The 24,927-nt window shown below is 37.3% G+C and overlaps 1 protein-coding gene and 1 non-coding gene across 3 annotated transcripts in view; both read right to left on the reverse strand.

Moving 5' to 3' along the window:
* The window catches only part of FCHSD2 (FCH and double SH3 domains 2), a 287,876-nt gene that overhangs the window by 33,994 nt on the left and 228,955 nt on the right, over positions 1-24,927 (reverse strand). The window contains exons 10-13 of one of the 2 annotated variants that reach the window (XM_059410160.1): positions 20,663-20,758; positions 19,109-19,180; positions 9,907-10,023; positions 5,600-5,704 (exon numbers count right to left, since the gene is read on the reverse strand). In XM_059410160.1, coding sequence (XP_059266143.1) covers positions 5,600-5,704; positions 9,907-10,023; positions 19,109-19,180; positions 20,663-20,758 — 390 coding nt within the window. The remainder of the gene's footprint in view (positions 1-5,599; positions 5,705-9,906; positions 10,024-19,108; positions 19,181-20,662; positions 20,759-24,927) is intronic. The other variant, XM_059410167.1, reaches the window with a different exon arrangement.
* LOC132009324 (U6 spliceosomal RNA) lies at positions 15,292-15,394 on the reverse strand. Its single transcript, XR_009401866.1, has one exon. It is a non-coding gene; the product is annotated as a U6 spliceosomal RNA (small nuclear RNA).

Here is a 24,927-nt window from a genome sequence, read left to right on the forward strand (position 1 = left end):
CATGAAGGTAAACAGGCATGAACTGGGAATATAAAGAGAATATAAAGAACCAAACAGAACTTATAGAGCTGAAACTGTAATATCTGAAATAAACATTCACAGGATGGCCTTAACAGTAGATTACATACTACAGAAGAAATGATCAGTGGCCTTGAGTATATTCTAGCTCATCAAACTGAACTTAAGACAAAAAGTAAGGCTGGATGAAAATGTGAGGGGTGATCTTTGCATGTGATGTGTAGGATGATATCAAGTAATCTAATATTCATGAAGTTGAAGCTGAACTAACCTGTATGATAGAAAGCAGGTCAGTTCTTGCCTGGTCACAAGAGAACTCTGGGGGGATGACAGAAATATTTGGCACTTTGATTGTGGTGGTGAATATTAAGGGAGATGCATTTGTCCAAGCTCACCAAACCCTTCACTTGAAATGGTTTCATTTTATTGTTTGTATATTATACCTTGATATAGGTGATTTTTAAAATTCCATAAAATCATAATGAGTAAAGTAAGTAAGAGTGAAAAATACCCATTTGCCACTACTGGAGATGACTAGTACTTGCTAGCTGCAAGTACTAAAAAGGAACTTTAAAAGGTGGAAGACCTGGTAGCATCACCTATTAGGTAACTACTACTAGCATCATTAATAGAGTTGATTAACTTGATAAAAACATCCGTGTGATGAAAAACAGCATCATCTATAAAGTATTCTTGCCTAAAGCACTCATTCAAATCAGGCCTCGAGATTTTTATTTTATTTTTTAAAACATTTTATTTGTTTATGTGAGAGAGAGAGAGAGACAGTGAGAGAGAGTATGAACGAGGAGAAAGTCAGAGGGAGAAGCAGACTCCCCGTGGAGCTGGGAGCCCAATGAGGGACTCGATCCTGAGACTCCAGGATCATGACCTGAGCTGAAAGCAGTCGCCCAACCAACTGAGCCACCAGGTGCCCCATGGCCTTGAGATAAAAAAAAAAAAAAAACAACAAACAACTCATTATGTTATGTTAGTCACCACACAGTACATCATCAGTTTTTGATGTATTGTTCCATGACTCATTGTTTGCATAGAGCACCTAGTCAGGCCTCTAGCTTTAACTTCTATTATATAGAACAGAAACAAACATACAAAGCCAATATTGCATAATATCAATGGTTGAATTTAGCATATGAGAAATATGTATTTACTCTTCATCTTTTATATGTTGTTGAAAATTTTCACAATAAAAATGAAAGAAAGTGATTAGTCAAAAGGTCTGCTGACATATTATGTTACATGAGCACAGTGAAAACCTGCAATAACAGGACCAGAGGTGACGTAAATCTGAATATAACACAACTGGAAATTCTGTCTTTATAGTAGGCTCATCCTTAGCATTTCCTTAATCTTGAGGTGGATGAGGCTTCACATTTTATGCAACTGAAATTTTTAGGTTTCTCCTAGCGCATGCTGGTAAGGGTATTGATTGTCATTTTTTGAGTCACTGAGGTACAAGGATGACATAATTCTGAATTCCCAACAGAACCTTATAGGATGACAATTTAAAAGAAAATGTGTTTATATAGATAATAAGTGATATTTCTTGGTTTTGTTAATTCACTTTGTTATTGTACTTTGGATTTCAAATGTACATTCAATTCAGATTTTAAAAATATAGTTAATATCTTGGGACACCTGGGTGGCTCAGTCGGTTAAGCCGTTGCCTTCAGCTGCGGTCATGGTCCAAGGGTCCTGGGATCGAGTCCCACATTGGGCTTCTTGCTCGGAGGGGAGCCCGCCTCTCTCTCCCTCTGCCTGCAACTCTGCCTGCTTGTGCTCTCTCTCTCTCTCACTCTTTCTGACGAATAAATAAATAAATAAATAATAAATAAAAATATAGTTAATATCTTTTTTTAAAAGATTTTATTTATTTATTTGACAGAGATCACAAGTAGGCAGAGAGGCAGGCAGAGCGAGAGGAGGAAGCAGGCTCCCCACTGAGCAGAAAGCCCGATATGGAGCTCAATCCCAGGACCCTGAGCTGAAGAAGGAGGCTTAACCCACTGAGCCACCCAGGTGCCCCAATATAGTTAACATCTTTTTTTTTAAAAGATTTTATTTATTTATTTGACAGAGAGAGAGATCACAAATAGGCAGAGAGACAGACAGAGAGAGAGATGAGGAGAAGCAGGCTCCCTGCTGATCAGAGAGCCCCATGCGGGACACGATCCCAGGCCCCTGGGATCATGACCTGAGTCGAAGTTAGAGGCTTAACCCACTGAGCCACCCAGGCGCCCCTATAGTTAACATCTTAAAGAAAGAATCATATTGTCTATAGTTCCTTCAGGAGGCCTCACCCCAAATGTGAGTTACTAAAAATTTCTGGGTATCTTTGACCTCTTACATTAAATTTCTCCTCTTTGTGTCTCCTCACTGTCAAAAAAAAGAGAACTGCCCTCAATCCAAATAAAAGGAAAAATCTAAACATGCAAAAAATAATGGTGTTCTGGAACAACATAAGTCATGTACAGCTTCCAAAAAGATGGTATTTAAAATTCTTGGTCTCTTGGCAAGCTACGTTTAAAATAGGAATGCTAAGTCAGATGAAGACTGTGTGTGTCTGTGTGACAAAAGGCATTTCAAAAAATTCAAATACCTAAATATCAGGTTAAGAAGACTGTTATTAAAGTTTAACTTAAGCAGCTATTACTTTGTTTCAATTCTTGAATTTGTCAGCGGATGCAAACAGTACCACATCTAATACAAAGATCTTTGTAACTATCATAGAGATCATAACAATAGAACAAAGGTGTGTTTATCACTGTGTGTACAGTATATGCTCATCAGTATCTAGCACATGGCAGGTATTCATTAAGTATCTGTTAAGTTAATCAATTAGCAAATCTATGACACATTAACCAGCCAATAATTAATTAATCACTATATAAACCTTACTCTTTGGAAAAGCACAGACCATTTATATTTTGATTTCTTATGTTTGGAAAAAGTTTATTACAGAGTGCCATGAAGGCTTTTATTCTAATTGGCAACACTGAATGGAAACACAATATAGAAAAGACTGGATCACATAGATTAGCCAACAAGGAAGAGTAACAGTTATGTTGGTTGGAGTTATAAACCAAACATGAAGGATATAATGGAATTTTAACCAGCTTTTTCCCTTTTGATTAGGTATTTATAATAAAGTAAATAACTACTAAATGGAAAGAGAAAATCCAATGCAAGTGATGTACAGGCAAAGGGAAGAAAGGAGGAATCTATACAACCTACTAATGTCGATTCTTCTGAAGGTTCTTGTGGTCAAGTCTATCCAAAAACCTCATTATGACCGTCTGGTAAGTACTACCCCAATACTACACTCACATATTTGCCATCTAATTTTAGCTGGGTTATTCTTTATATCTGATATATGAAAATCAAATGAGACATCATTTTAAGACCATAGTAGGATTAACTATATTTCATAGATATTTGAAGCTGAGATAATAGATCCAGCATCATGGTTTTTAGCATATTCCGTATTTTTGGTAAGAAAATTATCTCTGAGAATGTAGACTCAAATACTGGTATTAGGAAAAATGAGACAATCTGTTGTGGGAATCTCACTTCATATTTTTAGCTTTAAGCTAACAAACACAGGGCTGTTTAGCACACTCACAGAAATAACAGGTCATTGAGCCTAAATGCAGACTTGTGTGACCAATACCTACTACTGCTACTCCTGGGGGTTTGGTGGAGGGACGGTACCAGACAGTAACACCATGGAGGGAGTTTGGAAATAGAAAATACAAGACAGAACACACCCTTCAGAAAACTTCTGAGACTTGTCCTGTTCCACCAGGGCTCCAAAAACTGGCTTCACTCAGAGTATGGAGAAACAAACAGCAGGAGAAACTCATACACAGGCCAGTGTCTCTCAGACCAGGCGAAGGCCTGCCAGCAGTACTTGGCTGGTACCCTAGGGTAGTGGCTTAGCCTGACCGAGTTCAGAGTGGAAAACGACTATTTATTGTACACCCTGCCCTCTTCACTGTAGAGGCAGTGGATCATGTGTCAGGGACAAAGGCAAGTTGGGTTTACTGGGGTTTCTCTATACCAGGCAGATGGCAAGCCTTCCTGGTTCAGATCACTTCCGTGGGGTTGTGCCAAAAACAAGCTCACATTCCCTCTGTTTGCCTAAGCTGCCTCTCCCCTCACCCTCCCCTTCCCCCTCAACCAACCAAGGAAACGCTTCCTCAAAACCTCTAGAATCCTGAGGGGATATATGAAAATCACTAGTTTAGATTAACCCTCAACCAATCTCTTGTAGAGAGACGCTGGCGGTATCTTGTACACTTACAGTGCCACACTGTGTCCCAGGGGAACTTCTCTCATTGGGCAAATGACTCTTAGAGAGTATTTCCCAATGCCAGGCTCAAGTCTTCCTCCTTCTTCCTTTGGTTCAAATTATGCCTCTTGACATTACATGGCATAAATCTTGTGCTATCCCTGCTTCTCTAATTAAATACTGCTCATCTGTCAACACCCATCTCAAATTCTACCTCTTCTGTGTTACCTGCCCTGACAACTTCTCCCACAGTGGTCTCTGTGTCCTCCGGGTTCCTTAAGTATTAAGAGTACTTGTGTGGACCACGCCTTGGCATTTATGTTTTACAGTCTCAGCTATCTTTGGCACTCTTTATGCCTTCCTAACAGGAAAATATTCTCCTTGAGGTCTGGATAGTCTGTCTTTCTAAGATGTCTACTTTCTAACATCCCTTCAACATGTTGCACTGGGTAGGTAATGATACACAAGCGTGCACAGGTCATCCATGAACTGGTCCTAACCACAATAATTTTTGCTTACTTCCTATCATTATTTCTTCAAAAAACCTCCACTCTAAACAAATCAAACTGCCTAATTGTATCCTATGTCTTCTGCCTTTGCAAATAATATCTTTCTTTCCATCTCTACCTCTCTGCCACCAGGTCAGGGAATATTACTCTAGGGTACATGAACTTCTGGACACTGTACACAAAAATGTGTGGGGTTTTTGTGTATGTGTGTGTTGGGGGGGGAGAGAAGGTTTCACACTTTCATACACAATCCTCAATAGGGTTCCATGACCCCTCACCAAAAGATGAAAATCTATTGTTAGGTTTTTTGCCTTAAGCAGATACTTAACCAAGTCTCTCTTTTTAAAAGATCAGATTTTGCCTCTGAACCATAATGAGAGGGGCAAAAACCAATTTTGCCCCTCCCATTATTGGGGAGGACTTTTCAAGGCTCTAAATATATATATATATCAATTTTATGCCATTAATTTTACTGATTTATTATGTTCCTTGTGAAAACTTTAAAATTAGTATCTTTATCGTGGTATAATTCTTCTGTTAATTTTTCTTGATTATAAACTCTCCAGATAACAGGTTCAGTGTCTTTTTGTTACATGCACTGTCTTGCAGGAAGCAGATATCAAAAATAAAACTCCGGACACAGATAAAGTTGCTGAGTCATCTTCAAATTAAGCAGTGGATAGCAGCTGAATTCTACACGTATACACCACAGCTGTGATATTGTTGGAGCTGGGGAAAATGCCCCAGTGAGCTGCCACCTCACCTCTGCTTTACGAATATTTTCTCTGGCTTCATCTATTTTCTGTTCCAGCTCTGCTCGGCTTTGTTCTGACACTGCAACTCCATGACATTCCAGATCATCTAAAACCTATTAAAGAAAACAGGAAAATAATGACTTTTTTCTTTTTGTCTTTTTTTGCTTAAGTGATTACAGTATTCAGGTAATTTAAAAGGCTTCAGTGACAAGTGGTCACAATTCCTCTTTTAATGTTTAATTTTTTCACTTATTTTTTAATTAAAAAAAAACCTTTGCGATATAATTATACAAAGTTGCAAAAGTAGTACAGAAAGTTCCGCCACCCCTTCACCCAAGGCAACAATTTATAGAACAGTACTATAATATAAAAACCAGGAAACTGACATTGGCACAATCTACAAACCTTACTTGGATTGCATGTTTTGATATGCATACTTCAATTTCTTAATTTCTAAAAATTAAATGAATACAGGGCTGCCTGGGTGGCCCCATTGGGCTCAGACCCTGCTCTAGCATCCTGGGAACCAACCCGCATTGGGACTCTGTTCAGTGGGGAGCCTGCTTCTCCCTCTCCTTCTGCCCCTCCCCTGTTCCTGCTCTCTCTAATACATAAATAAAAATCTTCTAAAAAAATTATATGCAGGGACACCTGGGTGGCTCGGTGGGTTCATCCTCTGCCTTCAGCTCGGGTCGTGGTCCCAGGGTCCTGGGATCGAGCCCCGCATCAGGCTCTCTGCTTAGCAGGGAGCCTGCTTCCTTCTCTCTCTGCCTGTCTCTCTGCCTACTTGTGCTCTCTCTCTGTCAAATAAATAAATAAAATAAAATTTAAAAAAAATTATATGCATACAAAGTTCTGTTGTAAAACAACAACTAATAAAAAATGGCAGAAAGTCTCATATTTGCACATCCCACTATATGCCCCCACCCTAGATAATTACTGTCCCATCAATTTACATGTATTTTTTGAACTATTTCTTATATATCTGATCCTAGAACTGTTAATATGTAAAATATAACTTAGACATATTAGAGTTATGGAATTTAAGATAGAGAGATTAGTAGCTCAATCTAATCATTATGACCCCTTATAAGCAGAGAACTTCCTCTGGCTGGAATCAGATGAGAGACCAGCCAAAAAGGAAGTCAGGGAGTTGATTCCAAGCATGGGAAGGATTCAGTGCATCATTGCTGGCTCTGATATGTAGAAGCCCATGTGCAAGGATCAGAGAGAGTAGCCTCCAGGAGCTAAGGGTAGCTCCCAGATGACAGGAAAGAGTATGGACCTAGGTCCTACAGTTATTAGGAACTAGATTCTCATAACAACCTGAATGAACTTATAAGTGGGTTCTACACTAGAGGCCAGCCTAGCTAGCTAAAACAATGTCATTTTGGCCTTGTTAGAGCCTGAGCAGTAAAATCAGGCAAGCCCACCCAGATGTCTGACCTACAGAACTGTGAGATAAAATATTTGCACTGTTTTAAGCTACTAAATTCATGGTAATTTGTTATGGCACATATAGAAAATGGACACAACCATCAAATACAATGTTTCCTCTAAGTTTCAGGAAGACATCCTTGTTAGGATGAAAAATTCTTTATCTTGCTGGCTATGACTTTTGTTTTACTTTTTAATCACTAAGAGATAATTTTATCATTTGATTTTTTGGTAATTATAAAAGTAATCATAGAATTTTTCATATTTATTTGGTAAATGCAATTTATTATGCTGATAAATTTTCTAGTGTTGAATCATCATGGCACTCTAATTAGTCATGTGCTTAAAATATAACTAGATTCATTTTTATTACAATTTATTTAGCATTTTTATAAGTTATATCTTTGTTAGAAATCAATAGACTATGTACTTCTAGACTCTTTTTTGTTCCATTTATCTGTAAGTCCATTCTTTTTTTTTTTTTAAGAGGATTTCTCTTTCTTTTTATTAAAAAAAATTTTTTTTTTTTTAAATTTGATAGACAGGGATCACAAGCAGGCAGAGAGGCAGGCAGAGAGAGGAAGGGAAGCAGGCTCCCCGCTGAGCAGAGAGCCTGACTCGGGGCTCAATTCCAGGACCCTGGGATCATGACCCGAGCCGAAGGCAGAGACTTAACCCACTGAGTCACCCAGCGCCCCTATGGTAGAGCATTTTAATAAAAAAAAGTCTCTTATGTGTTTAACATTTTGAAGTATAAAGCTGCAGTAACTCATCTAATTACAATTTATTGGATATATGGTAGACAGAGAACTTGTCTCTAGTTCACAAATTCTTTGAGATAAACTGTGTTAGAGAAACTGCACTCAAGAAGCCTCATCTCTCTATGAATCTCATTTACATGACCAGATTCTGAAATTTATACTGCAGTCTGACACCAGGTTTGGAGAGATTTGGGGTAAAGAGGCGAGTTTTATTATGCATGCAAGAGGGATGTAAACTGTTATAACCAGAAGGTAGACTGGAAGACTGGGTTGTTTTTTTTTTTTAGATTTTATTTATTTATTTGACAGAGATCACAAGTAGGCAGAGAGGCAGGCAGAGAGAGAGGAGGAAGCAGGCTCCCCGCTGAGCAGAGAGCCCGATGTGGGGCTTGATCCCAGGACCCTGGGATGAAGGCAGAGGCTCAACCCACTGAGCCACCCAGGTGCCCCAAGACTGTTTTTGAAAAAAAAAAAAAAATTACTACAGTATTTCCCATTCCACATATTCTTCTAGAACCTTGCTATTTCCCTACCAAGAAGTGGAGTTTATGTTCTCTCTCCCTGAACCTCAACACAAGGCCTTTGTGACTGCTAGTTAACAAAAAAATTACACAGTAATAAATATCATGTTATTTCTGAGACTAGACCAGAAAAGATAACATAGCTCCTACTTGGCTCATTCTTGGGACTCAAACCTTTGGGGCCCTGTGCCACCATGTAACGGCTAAGCTGAAGTCACTGTGCTGGAGAGACCATAGAGAGACCAAGATGCATGAGGAGCTCCAGCTGTTCTAGTTCCCAGCTATCAAGTCCTCCTGTTCCAAGCACCAGATATTTCAGTGGGGAGGCCTGTGAGGTGACTTGAGCACCAGTCTCTATCTGACTGTAACCACATGGGAGACTCCCCAGTGACAAGTGGCAAGCTAAGTCCATCCAATCTCCAGAGTGCTAAGAGACAATTAAAAATGCTCTTTTTTTGTGGCATGAAGTTTGAGGTGTTTTGTTTTACAGCATTAGATTAGTGGAACATTGAACTCAGGATCCCTGTGAGACAGTAAAAAGAAGTCAAAGCAGGCAAGAGAATATATGTATACACAGAAAAAAGGTCTAATGTTGGAGATATTAATTTATGATTTGTGGTAAGTGAAACCATGGCATTGGTTAAGAGTGCCTATAATAAGAAGAAAGAATAAGAAGAGAGCCTAATACAGAACTCTAAGAAATTTAAATATTTAAATATGAAGTGAAGAAAAAACCTACCAAAGAATATAAGAATGGCTAGAGAGGCAGAAGGAAAACCAGGACAATGTTAAGTCATGGGTAACTAGAGAAGAGGGCGTTTCAACACAAAGGGAGTTGTCGATTATGATGAAACTGCCAACAGGTTTTGAGAAATAAAAGTATCTATTTTGGATTTAGCAACACAGACCACTGGTTATTTTGGCAAGTGAAGTCTGTATGAAGTGTGAGGGAAGGGAAAGTAGGAAAAGTCCAAATATTATGGGCTAAAAAATAAGTGAGGTTAGGAAACCTAGACATGAATAATTCTTTTAATAAGCTGGATGTGAAGGTAAAGAAAAAGTTATAAATAAATGGAAATTATAAAAAGTTTACTATACCTTGTGCTTAGAGTTTAGCCTTGAATATACATTTTTTTGGTGTTTAATTTTAGTTTTTAAATTTTTAATTTAATTTTATTTAGCTCTTCTGGATCTTGAACTCACGATCCTGTGATTAAGGGTTGCATGCTCTACTGACTGAGCCAGCCAGGTGCCCCTTTTAAAGATACACTTTCATGGACTCTACAGTTAAGTCTTCAAAAATTTTATCTTGGTCATTAAAAGCTTAATTCAACACAGGCATGTCTCTTCTACTACCTGAAAGATGGTAATACACTATCACTAGCTTTTCTTAGAAAATTTTATGGCAAAATAAATTACTGTGTTGCTGCTTGAAAGGCTTAGGGAATTTCCAAGCTAACTAGATAGCTGAGAGCATACTGCTGAGTGGCTGAAATTACAGAAAAAACATAAAGATATTTTTCACATTAATAAAACTCAACTCCTTAAATTGGTTTGACATTAGCTAAATGTCGCCTAAGACTCTATTATACTTACCCGCTGTTGGTGAACAATGTTTTTGTGCTCACGTGCCACACGTGTGGCCCATTTTCGAGCCTCCTTGTTTAGACTGTGCTCCTCTGTGGTCCCAGTTTCTGATTCTAATTGTCGGCTCTACAACATAAGAGAGAACAGAGACAACACCTCATTATGCCTATTGAAATCACTACTGTTTGTAGGTGGACCAGAGAGCCTTCACTTAATCAGCCCTCAAAACAAGCCCTGCTCCACTGTGGGAAGCAATGTCTCATATCAGAACATTAGCAGGACGGTATGAAACCATAAATGAACACCGGATTTTTCAGTTTGCACTGTTTAGTATTGGAGCTTCACCTCTAATACTGTGGACTGATCCATTTTGGGTGTGAAAAAAGCTAGCTAAACAAAGAAAAAAAAAAGTATTTATGCCGACTTACCATGACACTAAAATGGTTACATAGGTAAAATGGAAACAACTCAAATGTTTTAATGGGATTTAAAAAAAGAATCAATGGATAAAAGTGAAGAGAACAAAACAATACAATAACAGTAACACAACCTCTTTGTCCACAAAAATACTGGATTTATTTCTTTTTTAAAAGATTTTATTTATTTATTCGACAGAGAGAGAGAGATCACAAGTAGGCAGAGAGGCAGGCAGATAGAGAGGGGGAAGCAGTCTCCCTGCTGAGCAGAGAGTCCAATGTGGGGCTCAATCCCTGAGATCATGACCTGAGCTGAAGGCAGAGGCTTTAACCCACTCAGCCACCCAGGCACCCAAGATACTAGGTTTAAATTATTAAATTAGTTTCAGGTCCATCAGCAATTCACCAAAAACCCTCAAACTAGGTTTTGCCCTTCCTCTGGACTTTAATATCATATGAGAGGGGTGCTTCATTAAATGATCAGTAAGTGTTTCTTCTAGCCCTAAAATACTACTATTCTGTTTCACAAAGAACAAACTGCAAAATTTAAATTAGCAGTATTAATAGTTAGCCCCTACTATACAAAGTATCATGAAAAGTGCTTCACATAGCTTCTATAACAACCTCATGAGGTGATTCATACAGCCATCTTATAGAAAAGGAAACTGAGGCTCAGATGTTAAAATGTCTAGTGTCTATCAGATATTACATGTTACAACATGTAATATTTATACAGGTCTGATTTCAGAATTAGAGCTCTTAACCACTAAACTATTTTAATTTTTTCTAAACTCTTAAGAACCCATGGAAAAAGACATCAAATAATTGGGAAAACAAACAATCTCTTAAATACGAATTAATCCAAGAGGATTTTAATACAAAAAAGAAGCAAAATTTTACAGTGGGAAGATCTTGGAAAACTGACTTTTGCAAGGCCACACAGCTCAAAATTGGAAGAGTAAGTAGAATTTGGCTGTATTAAAAAATATTTCTGCTGGGGGGATTATAAGCAAGGTTCAAAAACTTTCACTCTATGCAGACATTTCAACTAAAGCTAGATTATACAATGATAAATGCACTGAAACAGAGCAAAAGAATCAAAATCAAAATCTAACCAATTTCACAACTGATTCATTCTTTGGGCTATTAGAAATCTGGGACCCATCTTTATTATTGTATTTTGCTTTGTAAGAGGATCTAGGCATTTACATTTTAATCCATTCTCAGAAGTCAAGGTTTATAATGTTAAATCTACATTAACCAGAGGAATCTAATGTATAAATGGAATGCAAGAAATGTGTATTCTGAAGAGCCCAGGCATAGGTTTTTAAGTCAGACTTAGTTTTCATTCTATGTCCTTTATTATCTTTATGATCTTGGACATGTTTTTAATCTGAGTCTTAAGTCACATTTGAAAATTGGTGAAAATGCCAATCTCATAGGGATTGTTAAGAAAAAAGTAGCTCATATTATAAACATTCTCTTACACTAACTATATAATTAAGTATCCAATAAGTGGTAATTGTTAATGCTGAACACCCAGTTGAAAATAACTTGAAACAAAATATTGTTAATATTAGTAAAAAATTCCACATAATTCCTAGGTTTTTGCTAGCCCAAAGAATGAATTAGAAACAAGACTGAAATATTGAAAGATCAAGGCAGATCTCAAACAGAATGAACTTATACGGAACAGAATCGAGGAGAAAGAAGACAACTGATGGAGAAATTATATTTTTATCACGGAGCAACATTTAAGGAATAGGTAAGTGTGTTAAATGTGTACTGGCTACAGACAGGTCACAGCCCTAGTTGCTCACACATAATCTCTACCTTTCCACTGAGTATTTCCTGTGCTTTCTCTTTGGGTTTACTATTCCTCAGATGGGAGTGTCCAATGATTAGGACAGACAACAAATGCCACTGATTGGGAGATGATTCTGTGATTCAAATTCAAATTAATTTTTTTTTTCGTGAATTCTAAAATCAAGCCATGGAAAGAAATGTGGAAGCTACCTATAACTCAGGGTCTAGACAAATGAGAATTTCATACAAGGCAAACACAACCCAGATGTTAAACAACACACAGAGGAATGTTCTAATGCCACCTCTACCATCCAAGATTGCTGTAAATCAAGATCTAGTGTAGACCAGATGGTGATGTTAGCAGCGGCTGATTCTAGCAAAGGAACTGCTAGTGATTGCTTCTTTTTGAAATGTTAGCTAATTTGATCCCTAGTTCAAACTCTTAACATTTTTCCTTTACTTCTTAAAAATGCATTTGAAACATAAGAGAATAATAACATATATAAGCTATTAAGCACAACATTTTAAAGCACATTGCTATCTGCCTAAAGCAAAATATGAGAATTTAAAAATTATGTATCAAAAAGCACTACAGCCTAGCTCTGAAAAAGTTCACTTATTGAACTTGATTATTTTAAAAAGAGACATATGTAATAATACCACAAGTCTCAGAAAAATGGTGGCACAAAAATAATTCAAGTAAATTAACTGAAGAGAAATGATATAAGCACTTTTCTAGCAGCTTTTTAAAAAATTTATTTGACATAGAGAGAGAGAGATTACAAGCAGGCAGAGCATCAGGCAGAGACAGAGGGGGAAGTAGGCTCCCCGCTGCACAGAGAGCCTGATGCGGGGCTGGATCCCAGGATCCTGAGATCATGACCTGAGCTGAAGGCAGAGGCTTAACGCACTGAGCCACACAGGCGCTCCTCCTATCATCTTTTAAGTACAGGACTGGTAATTTTTCATTTGTCATTTGTCAGCTTGGGTATATGACAAGTTAGGCCAACTAAATGTGATTCTTGAGATCTTTGGAAATATCAGATTTTAGAAATCATACACATTTTACTAAAAAAAAAAATTATAAAAGCAGATGGGTCTTTTTCCGTTCCCTCTGAGTAAAATAACTTCCTTATTGTTTTTTGTATTGTCCTTCAAATCTCAGGTCACACGTATAGGGGGAGGGGCAGAGGGAGAGAATCTTCAAGTAGACTCCTCCAATTCAAGTAGAGCACAAAGCCCAACACTGCTGAATCCTACAACCCAAGAGCTCATCATGACTTGAGCTAAAACCAAGCCAGACGACTGAGTGAGCCACCCAAGCACCTCAGCGGCAGTTCAGGTGAAAACTTTCTACAACATTCTTTTTTTATAATTAGAAAACTATACAGCTATGTTAATTTTTCTAAAAGGGTATTATTTATTGCATATTTAAGCTCTGTGCTAACTGCTTTACAAACATTATTTAGCTCTCAAAATAATCCTAACAATGATTCTCAATTTATAGGTATGGAATTCTAGGCTTAGAAAGGGTATGTGTCTTTTTTTAAAGCCAGTATATGGTGAATGTAGAGCTTGTATTGAGTTCTCTTTGACTTCAGATTCCTTGCTACCTTAAAACTGTATTGTCTCACTAATTGTTCTATATAGTTAATACCAATATTGATAAAATAAAGGCAGTAATATTGAAGAAGATATTGTTAAAATACAAATTTCCTTTGAATGAAGCTTTGGCTAGGCCATTTACTTAGAGGTAAGAGAGCTTTTGCTTTCACTTCATTTTTAGAAAAACAAAAGCCATGTTTCATATGAGTTTAAAAAGGCCTTCAGAGCCTTAGCAATGTTAAATTTTTTGAAAGTTCCCAATTTTTTTACAGAATATAAATACTAGTCTTTTCAAATTTATAAAGTTATTAAATAAATTTAAAGAACTACATGACAGAAATTAACATTCTACTATTATAGATATATCAGTTTTTAAGTTATCTTAACTATTTGTCCTTAAGATATGATTTCAGTTCACTTTAGGATTAACATAAGGGCATAGAAGGTTAAGACAGGCATCTGAGCATATGCTCAGAGGGCAAATTGAGTAGGGATAGAAAAGATGATTTCATACAAGAAACACTGTCATATGGACGCCTGGGTGGCTCAGTTGGTTGGACGACTGCCTTCGGCTCAGGTCATGATCGTGGATTCCTGGGATCGAGTCCCGCATCAGGCTCCCAGCTCCATGGAGAGTCTGCTTCTCTCTCTGACCTTCTCCTCGCTCATGCTCTCTCTCACTGTCTCTCTCTCAAATAAATAAATAAAATATTAAAAAAAAAAAAGAAACACTGTCATAATTTTCCAAGTCTGTTACCAAAATATAACCATTTGAAAGAGAGAAAAAGAGATGGTCATACATAATGAATGAAAACTAGCATTTACATAGCAAAATACTAGCGTTTCAACCTAATTTCAAAAGATAATGTTAGGGTTGTCAAGCCAATGTCATATGCCAAGAACAATTCAGTTATTAACCCTCATTCAAGGGATTTGTACTAGTATTTTTCAGCTTATTGGTATATATTTATTGTGTTAAATATTTAATCCACTTTAGTTTTTATGAAATTTAATAATATATTGTTAATTATTTCAAGAAAATTATTTTTACCTGTTTTACTCTTCAAGTAAAAAGCATCTGGATCTGCATAGGTTATTATATTTCTAGTACTCATGTTTAGACAGGTTCATGGTCCTATAATTTTGAAATTCACAATGCTCTGAAAATCACAGGTGTTTTAGGTAAGTTTGGAGCCACAGCTCAGGTGTGGCAAAATGTGACTTGAACCAAAGAGACGTTATTTATAGTTTTTATTTATTTCACTTGGTATAACTACTCAAATGTTTTACTGCAAAAATACTATGCTTGATCATGAGGTCCTTCCCCTTGTTTAGGGTATTATACAATATATGGTATATGGATCACCCTTCTAAAACCTAAAAAAGTCCGTTATTTTGTTTTTTTAAATGTTTTATTTTTAAGTAATCTCTACACCAAACATGGGGCTTAAAATCACAACCCCAAGATCAAGAGTCCCATGTTCTACCAACTGCGCCAGTCAGGTGCCCCTAAAAATCCAGGATATCTATGTTATTTTATTTATTCATTTTCAAGATTTTATTTTTAAAAAATATGGAACACTTCATGAATCTGCATGTCATCCTTGCACAGGGGTCATGCTAAACTTCTCTATATTGTTCCAATTTTAGTATATATGGTGCTGAAGCAAGTACTGAAAAATTTTAAGTTTTGAAACACATCTGACCTGAAGGTTTTTGTTGGGAGACTGTGAACCTCTAAGTCACATATTTTAAATATATCATACAACTTGGAAAGGAGTGGAGCAGTGCTCTTCATGAATCATAACTTATTCTGACTGTACTCGGAGAGTAGCAGGAGATCACAACTGGGTTGAGTGTGCGTAGTCCCTCCGGGAAACAAACGGGAGCTATTAGATACCAAAGGTAAATTTAAGAGAAAAACCTGTCCTTCAGTCATGCCATGAAAATAAGACAAAACAACAACAACAACAACAACAACAAAAGCGCTGTTTCTGACACTCTCTAGGTATATCTAGAGCCCGACTGGTTGGAACAGCCACAAGAGGAGTACGCCTTTACTCTGGCAGCTCTCACAGAGATTCTGCTTTAAGAGCTATAATCACAAGCTAAATAAAAAAGTGAACTCCCAGGCTCTTTTTGTGTCAGTACCTTACCAAGCCATCTGTGGGAAGCTCTAGATACCTATTGATGGTTAGAGAATGCATCAAATCCAGAGAAAGCACAAAGACTCATTATATAGATGGTAGGTTTTCTATGAAAAGCAAGTAAGTCCTTTTTGAAAGACTGAAGAACTTAGGACAACCCCTCTGAACACTTGACTGCCAGCACTGCTGTTTCTGGAGAGCAACACTTTAGTCTATAATCAGAGCCTTTCATTTTTGGATACTGTGGTCGGTATATGTATAGAAGGATGGTACCTACTTACTCACAAGGAGGATTTTCCACAAATTCTCTATCACGGTGCTTTCACGTTCATATGCCAATGCTATAGGCAATACAAGACTTCCATCAGCAGATAAAGCCACTCACTAACAATGAGAATTTTGAAGTAGTTTCCCTGTATAGTATACAGGTCCCATATAGTTTTTACAGACAAGGTTAACTTTTGGTAAATATTTTTTTCTTAGTTTTATTGAGAAATAACTGACATACATCACTATATAAGTTTAAGGCATATAGCATGTTAGTTTGATTTACATGTATTGTACGTATTTTTAATAAATGCATAAAATGCCCTGCTTAGCAAAAATTTAATGTGCAAAAGTCCTAAATTACAGCAAGTGGCCATTTTACTTAATATTTAGTCTTTTTTATTTTTATTTTTTAATTTTATTTATTTGACAGAGAGATCACAAGTAGTCAGAGAGGCAGGCAGAGAGGGAGAGAGAGAGAGAGAGAGAGAGAGAGAAGCAGGCTCCCTGATGAGCAGAGAGCCCGCTGCAGGGCTCAATCCCAGGACCATAGGATCATGACCTGAGCCGAAGGCAGAGGCTTTAACCCACTGAGCCACCCAGGCGCCCCTAGTCTTTAGATTGTAGAAATAAATATCACAACTAGTGGCTAAAATAACAGGAAAAGATCATACATCAGAAATTTGTCAGCTATTTTTTTTAAAGACTTTATTTATTTGAGACAGAGAGAGAGGGTGCATGCACACAAGTGGGAGGAGCTGCAGAGGGAGAGGGAAGCAGGCTCCCCACTGAGCAGGAAGACTCATGCGGGGCTTGATACCAGAACCCTGAGATCATGACCTAAGCCAAAGTCAGCCACTTAACTGGGACCCCTGTCAGCTATTTTTTATATTTGTGATACTATGATAAAAATGTCAGCTTAGGGTATCTGTGAAGATCTTGTTATTTGCAGTTCAGGAAAGGTAAAAAGGAAAAAGTCTTCACATCCCCACCAGGAAATATGGGGGGAAAGTTTCCATAAGTTTTTCCTGCCTTAAATGCAAACATGTGTGTTTCCTGTATTCTTCTCCATCCAGGTTAAATAGGATAGGAGATCCTTTTCATTGGACATGAGGAAATGTCCTTAAGGGCACACATCACTAGTTCTGGTAATGGAAGGGACAAACACTGAGGGGTATGTAGGGCAGAGGTGCCGAAAATTGTAAGAGGGGTGGGAACGGACACTAATTGTTAGCTACTGGCTGCTGTTTATTTCACACAGATTGCTTTTTAGGCTTACAAACTGTTAAGAAATATGTTGATGAGATCCACACTGTTGAATGAAAAATAACAGAAGTCCCAAGGAACTTTCAGTCAACTCAATAAGAGAGTTAAGTGGGGGGTACCATGAATATAAAAGTGTTACAGACTTCATAATCTTTATAATGTCTCCTATATTTGATATTTTTCTGTTTCCTATAGCAATTAGGGGCAATACCTAAAAAAATCAAGTATGCTTGTTTTGTGGAAAGATAGGGGAAAAAAAGACAGTCAACATTTATTCTGTATCTACTATGTGCCAGGGCCTGAGTCAAATGCTTAAGTAGCTCATTTAATTTTCAAATAGATTAAAGTCTTCAACATTTACATAGAAGAAGGATGAATCAGAGAGGTTAAATATATATAAACATATAAATAAAATAAACACCGCCAGCAAATGGCACAGACAGGATCTGACTCCAAAGCTCATGATTTCTCATTGTATGACACCTGGATTAATTTCTAAAACAAGTATGACCCATGTGACAGCTGAATGACTCTCCAAAAGTGGGATCCTAGTATATATATGTACTTGTCATATAGAAAATCCTAGTATATATATGTATCTTAGTATATATATGTACTTGTATATATATGTATTTGTCATATAGAAAATCCTCTTTTTGGGGGGTTAGGGAAATTTTAGGGTACATCTCATATTCTTAAGAGTAATCCTGCATTTAAAACTCCTTTCAGCATAAACAATGAATTCTGTTACACTGAAAAGAAAAAAAAAACATTTCACAAAATAAGATACAAAATGGCCAATAAATATATATGTATACTCAAAACTAATAATCATAAAAATATTAATTAAATGAAATATAGTATGCAAAATTAAAAAAAAAACAAATTATTTCAGCAAAGAAAGGTGAACATTACTCTTTTCAACTTTCTGGTATCATCTGAAAAATGGTATTTGAGGATATAAAGAAAGGACACTGTAGAAATCAATAACTATATGGAAATAAAGGCAAGAAAATCAGTGTTAACCATGAGACAGCTACTAAGTTACTCATTAGATGAAACTTGCCACTGATCATTGTCACTTGTAATGATTTATAGTTAACACTAAGATCCCCAATCTAATTCTATGGCTATACAAAATAGAAATATTGCATAGTTATAAAGCCATTTTGGCCAGTTTCTTCTGGTATATCGCTCTAAAGCATGAATCAAAATAGTCATATATTGAAATAAAATGATAACAAATTTTGATTTATCAGCAAGTAAAGATAAGTCAAAAAACAAAAAGGGTACAATCATTTCAAGCCTTAGTTAACTTTGACAGTAGTATTGTGACTGTATGCTCTTATCTGGTTTTCAACTTCTGCAGGAAAAATATTACCATTTGAAATGGGTTATATTAAAAAAGGCTTCAGCTTCCCCTTGATAAAGGCAAGATTAGCTCTACAATTCTTTCCAACATGCCTCTCCAGGAAAACAAAGGTGCTTCAGACTAGATGAAAAATGAGAAGTTCAATCCTTTCACTATAAATAGGGAAGGGAATGCTTAATTTATACAGGAAAATGGAAAGCCCCAGTTTACACAATCAGTGGCCCATTACACACCCCAACACATTTTTAATCCCAATACCAGGTTCCACCCTTCATTAACATGCAAACCCACACATCCCATCTCCCCCACCCTTGACCCACACCCCCATATACCTCAGCTATGGTCATTCTCAGAGCACTGACAGGGGAGAGCTCAATATCCACCAGTTGGGCAGCTTTTAAACTCTGCCCAGTAAAGATTGCACAAGGACAGAAAACAGCATAGTTAGAACTTTAAGGCAAACAGGGACATGCAGCCAAGAACATTTAGCACAGTGTCTAGAAACAGAATAGAATTTAGGATTGTAGCTGGGCCTTGAACAAGTGAAATGAGAGTCTACTGTTATTCTGATTTTTCTGAGGAAAATGGGCAAAGATAAAATAATCTTGAATTAGTTGCAATTTTAAGTCAAGCTTGGTGAACCTGTCCACACTCTGTATCTTCTAATGCTCTGCTTCATTCCTCTTAGATGAAGAAGTCAAGTTATAGGATGTCACTGAATCATTAAGAAAAAGCTGATTGACTGAAAAAGGCACTAACATAAAGGGCAAGGATTATAATCTAAATGCTGATTTCCTATATTTCTCTATATAGCCATGAACAGGGCTCCTTAAAATGTAAGAAAAGTAATAAAGATAACTCTAGTAAAGGTCTATTAAACTGATACCATGAAACTGTGATATCATAAATTCCCTTAGTTCTGATTCCATGTTTACTAAAAGACCTTACGAATATAATTTGACTTCCCTCTTGGCTTGCCCACATTGAAAGAATGTGCTAGGTATGCCAACCTGTGCTTTCTTAACTTGCAGAAGTTGATTTTTTTTTTAATGTTATCAAATTAGCATTTTGGTTCTGTTGTTTTTAATTCAAATAATGGCAAACATTTTTCATAAACTGAAGGATAAAATGCACGATTAATATCTGCTTTTTAAAATATTGCCAATTTGAGCATTTATGTTAATGCTCTGACATTCTAGGAAATCTGAAAGGAATGAAAAAGGGTCTGTAATTTTTTATAAAGCCAACCAAAATATGTGCAGGCACACATTCACTGTTCTGTTTATTGATTCTATTCTGGTTAAAATTTTTTTTTTTTTTTTTTTAAAGATTTTATTTATTTATTTGACAGAGAGAAATCACAAGCAGATGGAGAGACAGGCAGAGAGAGGGGGGGGGGGAAGCAGGCTCCCTGCTGAGCAGAGAGCCCGATGCGGGACTCGATCCCAGGACCCTGAGATCATGACCTGAGCCGAAGGCAGCGGCTTAACCCACTGAGCCACCCAGGCGCCCCTATTCTGGTTAAAATTTAACCACTGGTTTCTTTGGAAGGGTGTCCATGTGAAGAATTTCATGGATAGAAAGTATAATTTATATTTGAATTGAAAAAAAATTTTAATGAATATTTTTTCTTCTTCTCTCTGTTCAGTTTGCAAGTTTTTAGTTACATGTCTTAGAACTTAACCTCGTTTAAGTTGCTAACATAAAGATACTGAGTTTTAGTCACATTTTAGAAAGGAGAAATGGCTGTTTCTCTGCATACTTACAATTTTGTTATGAAATTAAGGAGACACACTCAGCTTTTTCTGTCTAGTTCAAGGATAATAGTTATCTGAGCACAAACATAGCTTAAAAACAAATGGAATGAAAATCTGGAATTCTCTTACAGTATCGCTGTCACAGGGCTGGAACTGGAAAGGCTGGGGTTTGTGAAATACAGCATTCTCTTGTAAAAACAGCTGAAGATTATAGTCCCGTACCACCTAAAGAGAAAATAAAGTATCTTTAAGTCTTTAATAAGGTTCTGATGTCGAGTAATTATATTTTAAAGTTTAAGATTTATTCTGCTGCTTTCCAAAAATGAGAAATCATCCAACACTATGTGATCAAAAGAAAATGGTAAGTACACATATTTTTTTCATTTTAGATAACAGTTGTTACTTATGTGTCCTATTTTCTCAATAGTCTAAATATGGAAAGTACTAGTTTAGAAACTAGCCCAGAATGTAGGACTAGATAATAGGCAATATTTTAAGACAGCAAAAAGATAGCAATTATGCAAAAAGTTGTTCTTTTTAATGAGAGCAGTGGGATGAAAACAGGGAAGCACATTAGTCCCTTAGGTCTCTCCCAGCTATGAAGTTTTGTAGACCTCTTAAAGTCTGCTATATGGAGACTGTTACCTACTAGGAAACTTCCAGATAACCCCATCCATAGCATAAAATAGTATTAAAACAATTTTTTAAAAGTAGGCACCAGGCTCAAAGTGGGGGTTGAACTCACGACCCCGAGATCAAAAGCCACATGCTCTACTAACTGTGCCAGCAGACACTCCACAAAATAGTATTTTTATAGTACTTCTTGACATCATTTCTAGGAAATCACATTTTTTAAAGATTTTTTTTTCAGTTTAAACTAATCCCTATTCCCAACTGTGGCTGGAACCTACAACCCCAAGATTAAGCAGTTGTGCACTCCACAGAGCCAGCCAGTTACCCCAAGAAGGTTACATTCTAACTACCATCTTAAAGCATACCAAGGAATTCAAATAGAAGGGGAACTCCAATACACAGAAGGTAGCAAAACAAATAGTACGGAAAGACAGCCATCTGAAGAGACTTCCCTGCACTATATACTGGGAAAGAGTGGAAATCAGCAACATTTGATTGTGCAGAAACCCATTTTCCATTTTGCTACAGGGCTTACCCTTCACTTATTTTCCATTAGCTTCTCTGCAGAGGATGGGCAAAAGAAGAAAAGTTTAAAGTAGCTCCTTAGTAGCTCTGTACCTATTCCTTAGTAGCTCTGTACCTATTCCTTAGTAGCTCTGTACCTATTCCTTAGTAGTTCTGGGAAAAAGAGTTTATTGAAGAGATAGAGAAAGGAGGGGTTAGATTTTACATTTTATTTATCAGCACAAACCCAGTTCCCTACTGCCCATTCAATAACCATTTACGGTGGCGCCTGGGTGGCTCAGTGGGTTAAAGCCTCTGCCTTCGGCTCAGGTCATGATCCCAGGGTCCTGGGATCGAGCCCCGCATCGGGCTCTCTGCTCGGCAGGGAGCCTGCTTTCTCCTCTCTCTCTGCCTGCCTCTCTGCCTACTTGTGATCTCTGTCTGTCAAATAAATAAATAAAATCTTTAAAAAAAAATAACCATTTACTGAGAGGGCTTACCAAGCCCAGTGTTAAATGCAGAGGTGAGGGTAATATACGGATGAATAAAGATGAAACAAGGTTAGCATCTTCAAGGCATTTATAATCTGGAAAGTGGGAGAAGCAGACAGTACACAATTAAATACACTGTGGAAGTATGTAGAGGGTACTAGGAGAAACAAAAGAGGGTGAGGAGAGCTTGGCAGAATTCTGTCAGGCAAGGCTGGCTGAATAAACATATTCTCAAAGGGAAGTGCTTTTTACTTTCCCTGGATTCCAGTTTTAAGCTGTGAAAACTCTTGATACACCCCTGAGAGCCTCATTAATCACCATGCAGAAAAAGCTAAGAGGATCACGCCTTTAGTTATAACCTTTTTAGATTTTTAACTTCATTATAACATATATAAAAGTAGAGACAACAAACCCACCTGCCTCTTCCACCCCCAACTATACTGAAGCAAGTCTCAGACATATCTTTTCATCCATAAATAATTCAGTATGATATCTAAAAGGACTGTTTTATAAACCCTACCCATATTAAAATTCACAACAAATGCTTATAAAACAACCAGTAAGTGTTCAAGTTTCCCTGATTATTTGATATTTTTAAGTTTTTCGGATCAGAATCAAAATAAGGCACCCACAGTGCAGGTGGATGATGTTGCTTAGGTTTCTTTTCATATAGAGGCTCCTTCCTTCTTCCACCTCTTTTTTTCTCTTTCAGTTTGCTGAAGAAAACCGTGTTTTTGTCCTGTAGCATTTCCCACAGTCTGAATTTTGTTGACTGCATCCTTGTAGTTTTCTGTTTTCTGTATGTCCTATAAGTTGATGCTTGATTGCATTCAGTGTTTTTTGTTTTTCTTGCAAGGTGATGTTTACTTCCATGATGAGGAGGCTTGCCTCTGATTTACCCCTTTTTAAATGATATTAACCACTAGAGTGGGCTGAATAGTGGCCCCTAAAAATGTATGTCCATGTTCTAAGCCCTGGAACCTGTGAATGTTACCTCATTTGCAAAGGACCTTTGCAGATGTAACCAGATTAAAGATTCTGAAATCATCCCAGATTCCCTTGATGGGCCCTAAATCCAATGATAAGAATCTGTATAAAAGACACACAGAAGATAACACAGAAGAAAAGCCAGTGTGACCGTGGTAGCAGAGATCAGAGTAATGTGGCCACAAGTGAAAGAATGCCTATAGCCACCAGAAGCTGGGAGAGCCAAGGACTGATTCTCCCCTAAAACGGTTTGAGGGCATGTAGCTGTGCCCATCCTTTGATTTTGACTTCAGGGCTTCCGAACTCAGAGGGAATAAATTTCTGTTGTTTTAAGCCGACTAGTCTATGGTAATTTGTATAATAGCCCTATGAAACCAATATAACAGGTCTCAATATAACAGTTCTATGGTGATAAATGCCTAAATCTGCTGGAGGATGCAAGAACTAGAGATTTTTTTCCTCCTTTTTCTTATTATTCTAAACAAGGAATTCAATCATTTCCTTTTCATTTATTAGCTGGAATAATTTATGACAGGAACTTTGCAAGTTGACTATTTAATTACCTAGAGGTATAGTTGTATAAGGAAGGCAAAATAAAGAGTTAATTCTTTCCTTTTATTATCTAGTTTCCCAACTGAGTTGTTTCCCTAGAAACCTCCAAAGAATACTTAATTATAACTTTAATAAATTATTATTATGAAGACATGGCTTCAAAAATATTCAATGTGTTTTAGTTCACTGCAGTTACCAACAGTGATGCTAAAATTACCTCATCTTTGGCCCGTAAGATCGCATCCTGAGTCCTTTAGACATGACCTAGTAGTTTCTAATAATTTTGCTGGTTTCTTTGGTTTCTATTAGGACAAATCATTTAAGGTTGATCTATTTCATGCCCCAGACTTGCAGAATCGCACCTATTTTCCCTAAAAGCCTTGTCTCTTTCCCCCATCCCTAAATGAGAAGAGAAAGTATTTAGAAAACAAAATCTGGACACTAGAGGCACTAGGTTAGTCACTGGCCTTTTTCTCAGACTTTATTTTGAAAGGAAGTCACAAGGAGGTCCTATGTACCTCCCAATGCTGGCATCTTGCATAACTATAGCAAATATGAGAATCAGGAAATCAACTTTGGTACAAAGGATAGAGCTTATTTAGATTTCACCATTTGTATTAACTGATTTGGGTGTGTGTGTAGAGGTCTATGCAATTTTATCACATGTGTAGCTTCTTGTAACCAACACCAGAATCAGATGGTTAACTGAACCACCCCCCAGACTCCCTTATGCTGCTCCATTGTAGCTATATCCATTCTTCTCATCCCTGATTTCTGGCAACCACGAACCTGTTGTCCAGCTCTTTAACATGTTATTTCACAAATATTATATGATGGACTCAGGCAGCACAGCTTTAAAAAAAATTATTTATTATTAGAGAGAGAGTGTGCAAGCAGGGAGAGAGCCAGAGGGAGAGAGGGGATCTCAAGCAGACTCCTTGCTGAGCACAGAGCTCAGCAAGGGCTTGATCTCATGACCCTGAGATCATGATCTGAACCAAAATCACGAGTCAGAGGCTTAACTGACTGAACCATCCAGGCACCTGGGCACCTGTCTTTTTAAGATTGCCTTTTTATGGGGCACTTGGGTGGCTCAGTGGGTTAAAGCCTGTACCTTTGGCTCAGGCCATGATCCCGGGGTCCTGGGATCAAACCCTGCATCGGGCTCTCTGCTCAGCAGGGAGCCTGCTTCCTCCTCTCTCTCTGCCTATCTTTGTCTGTGAAATA

The sequence above is a fragment of the Mustela nigripes genome, chromosome 1 (assembly GCF_022355385.1).
Source record: "Mustela nigripes isolate SB6536 chromosome 1, MUSNIG.SB6536, whole genome shotgun sequence".
In the NCBI taxonomy this organism is placed as follows: domain Eukaryota; kingdom Metazoa; phylum Chordata; class Mammalia; order Carnivora; family Mustelidae; genus Mustela; species Mustela nigripes.